The sequence below is a fragment of the Procambarus clarkii genome, chromosome 45, assembly GCF_040958095.1.
Source record: "Procambarus clarkii isolate CNS0578487 chromosome 45, FALCON_Pclarkii_2.0, whole genome shotgun sequence".
In the NCBI taxonomy this organism is placed as follows: Eukaryota; Metazoa; Arthropoda; class Malacostraca; order Decapoda; family Cambaridae; genus Procambarus; species Procambarus clarkii.
The window spans coordinates 11,263,132-11,266,442 of NC_091194.1; the positions used below are offsets into that span (position 1 = coordinate 11,263,132).

At 34.9% G+C, this 3,311-nt stretch overlaps 1 protein-coding gene across 2 annotated transcripts in view; it reads left to right on the forward strand.

Annotated features, from left to right (window-relative positions):
- The first annotated feature begins 645 nt into the window (after positions 1–645).
- The window catches only part of LOC123770026 (uncharacterized protein DDB_G0283697), an 18,285-nt gene continuing 15,619 nt past the window's right edge, over positions 646–3,311 (forward strand). For both annotated transcript variants that reach the window (XR_006774301.2, XM_045761593.2), the window contains exon 1: positions 646–1,123. Coding sequence is in view for 1 of the 2 variants with exons in the window: in XM_045761593.2 (XP_045617549.1) it covers positions 1,073–1,123 (51 nt within the window). In the remaining variant the exon portion in view is untranslated. The remainder of the gene's footprint in view (positions 1,124–3,311) is intronic.

Consider the following 3,311-nt stretch of genomic DNA (forward strand, 5'->3'; position numbering starts at 1 on the left):
AGGATGTTCAATCAGACAATTTCTTCCAAAGATCAGATATAACACAAACAAGGAGCAAGTGTGATGTGGTGGAGGCTGACTCCATACACAGTTTCAAGTGTAGATATGATAGAGCCCAATAGACTCAGGAACCTGTACACCTGTTGATTGACGGTTGAGAGGCGGGACCAAAGAGCCAGAGCTCAACCCCCGCAAACACAACTAGGTGAGTGCAGCTTCAACAAACCACAATGTAGCACAGAAAACAGGAGATGCTTTTTCACCCACAGGGTTATAAGCCCATGGAATCGCCTACCCGCCGAATCTGGAAATGCTAAAATCCAGCTGGAAAAAAAAAATGATCAAGGCAAATGGGAGGGGACATTTAACAAGCCGTCGGCTTCCTGTCCTCGTTAAGCACTAGAGTACTATTGGCCCCTCAGATAAATTCTGGCAATTATTATATACATTCTCCCTTCCCCTCCCCAGTAAAGAACACAACAAACACATCAATAACTACAGGTCACGTTGATGAGTTTCTTTACATTTTTATTATTTAAAATAGTGATTTAAACGTGATTTTAAGCTTAAAGGTATATATTTATATTTGTTATTTAGTAAACAATATATTATCAAAAGATAATGTTTTGATTTGAAGATTAGTGGTGTGATAGTGCGAGGTTGAGGCGGGTGTAAGTAGCAGAGGTCCTCGTGGTCGTCCCCAGCTGCTGGACTATTATTACTCCTGCTCCTTCACCCTGGTGGGACCTCACCCTCGTTGTGACAACCCTTGGAGGACCACACCCTCGTTATGACAACCCTTGGAGGACCTCCCCCTCGTTGTGACAACCCTTAGAGGACCACACCCTCAGAAATCATCACCTTCGGTGTGACCACCTTGGTGGTACCTCACTCCTAGAGCACCTGGCCTCCGCGTTGGACCTCTCACCCTTGTAGGATCTCGCCCCCTATTAGGACCTCGCACCTTTATAGGACTTTGTCCCACCTCGTTATACCTCGTTCCCTCATAAAAACTCACCCTCTTGGAAGACTTCCCTCCTCGTAAGACCTTGTCCCATCGCTCACCTTCACCATGGGAGACTCGGGCTCTGCACAGCTTACCAAGCTAATTCTCAACAATTTTGTAAGTGAAGATAATCAACCATCTTATTACTTATATTTGTACTGTAATGCTATATGAAAATCAGCATGGGAGTAATTAGGCTCATGTTGTGTTAACAATATGTTAGATAAACGCTTTTAAACTTTAAGCAATGCCTGTTCTTTTAACTAAAGTATTTAAAGTAAAGTATTACCTGAATTTACCTGAGGAGCCACTATTTCACTAGTTATCTCAACAAGAACACGAAGCTGATGGTTTTTCAAGGGTCCTCAGTTTTCCTGACGATTTTATCCAGCTGGATCTTGATTTTCAGCAGTGTTTCAGCAGCTTCAATGGGTAGGCAGTTCCATGGATTTATAACCCTATGGGTGAAAAACCTCTCCTATTTTCTGTAGTACATTGTGGCTTGTTGAGCTTGAAATTGTTATTCCTTGTTCATGCTAAATGTGACCTTTTAAAGAGGTGGTCTGGAGCAGTATTCTCTTAAGTTGTTCAGTATTTTAAAAGGGTTGTTGAGATCAGTCATATCATGTCTGGTTTGCAGTGTTATTAACCCTTTGGCCCTCAACTGTTTCTGGTATGAGAGTCGACTTAGTTCAAGTATGATTTTCATTGCCCAGTACTGAACTTTCTCCAAAGCAGATACAGTACTGTATATCTTTTTGACTTACTGTTTCTCTGATACTGTTCTATAAAAATTCAGATACTGTACACCAATATCAATATATTTATTTATTTATTTATATACAAGAAGGTACATTGGGGGTTAAGAGAGAACATAGAAATGAAATTGATTTTATATTCTTGTACAGCCACTAGCACGCATAGCGTTTCTGGCAAAACGTTGATGCACCCATAGTTCATAAATTTAATATATTTAAAGTTCACAGTTGAAGCATTTGAAGCTAGTTCCCATGATTTGTTACCGTGGTTTCTCTAGGGTGTCTTAGTGTGGGGACACCCAACTATGGGGATAGCTTCATGGAAAAAAACTAGCCACTTAGAACATGTCAGTTCATGATAATTAAAGTAGGAATGATAATAGTTTATTCTTGGTACCCTGTACATCAAAAAAATAAACCAATGATTATCTGTAAACAAAAGTATAAGAGAATATCGCCGAGTTGATGAATAAATGTACTGTATAATAGAGTAAGTAACTCAATCCATGCATGAATGAAATTAAATATATGTGGGTTGAGTTATTGTTTCAGCTATATTATTATAAGTTATTAGAGTATATTTCTGATCTGTTACATTTGTTTGCCCATTAATATTACTCTAAAACTGCAGTTTTCTGTACATGTCTGAAAACCTTCACTTGGAGCCTTTATGTGGTTCTTGCTATTACAAGCAACAAAATCTCAACCTATTAACATGCAGTATATAATACTGTACTTTACATTAAAATGCTCAAACCCCCCCAAATTCTAAATATTCAAGTTTCGGTGAAGGTTGGACAAGTTATTATAGTCAATAATAACTATACTAAGTGGGTACTACTAGTCTCGGGTGTTATATATTATATATATATATATATATATATATATATATATATATATATATATATATATATATATATTATATATATTATATATATATATATATATATATATATATATATATATATATATATATTATATATATATATATATATATATATTATATATAATATATATATATATTATATATATATATATATATATTATATATAATATATATATATACATATATATATATATATATATATATATATATATATATATATTATATATTATATATATATATTATATATTATATATATATATATATATATATATATATTAGTATATTTTGGTAGCAGTCTTTCCTGTAGACATATTTTATTAAATATGACCGAAAAAGTAAGATTAATAATTCTAACACGAATTTTCTCAATCTTTCGTACATTATGCTTCACTGTTGGAGGTAAATCAAAAATCACTTCTCCAAAATTCATTTTTATTTCTAGTCTGACGCGACACGGGCGCGTTTCGTAAAACTTATTACATTTTCAAAGACTTCACAAATACACAACTGATTAGAACTTGCGTTTCCCTGATTTTATATCTACATTTGAGTGAGGTGGGAAGGGTGATGTGGCATTACATTTGAGTGAGGTGGGAAGGATGATGTGGCATTAGAGGATATTAATAGGGTATTAAAAGTATCAACACAAGACAGAACACGA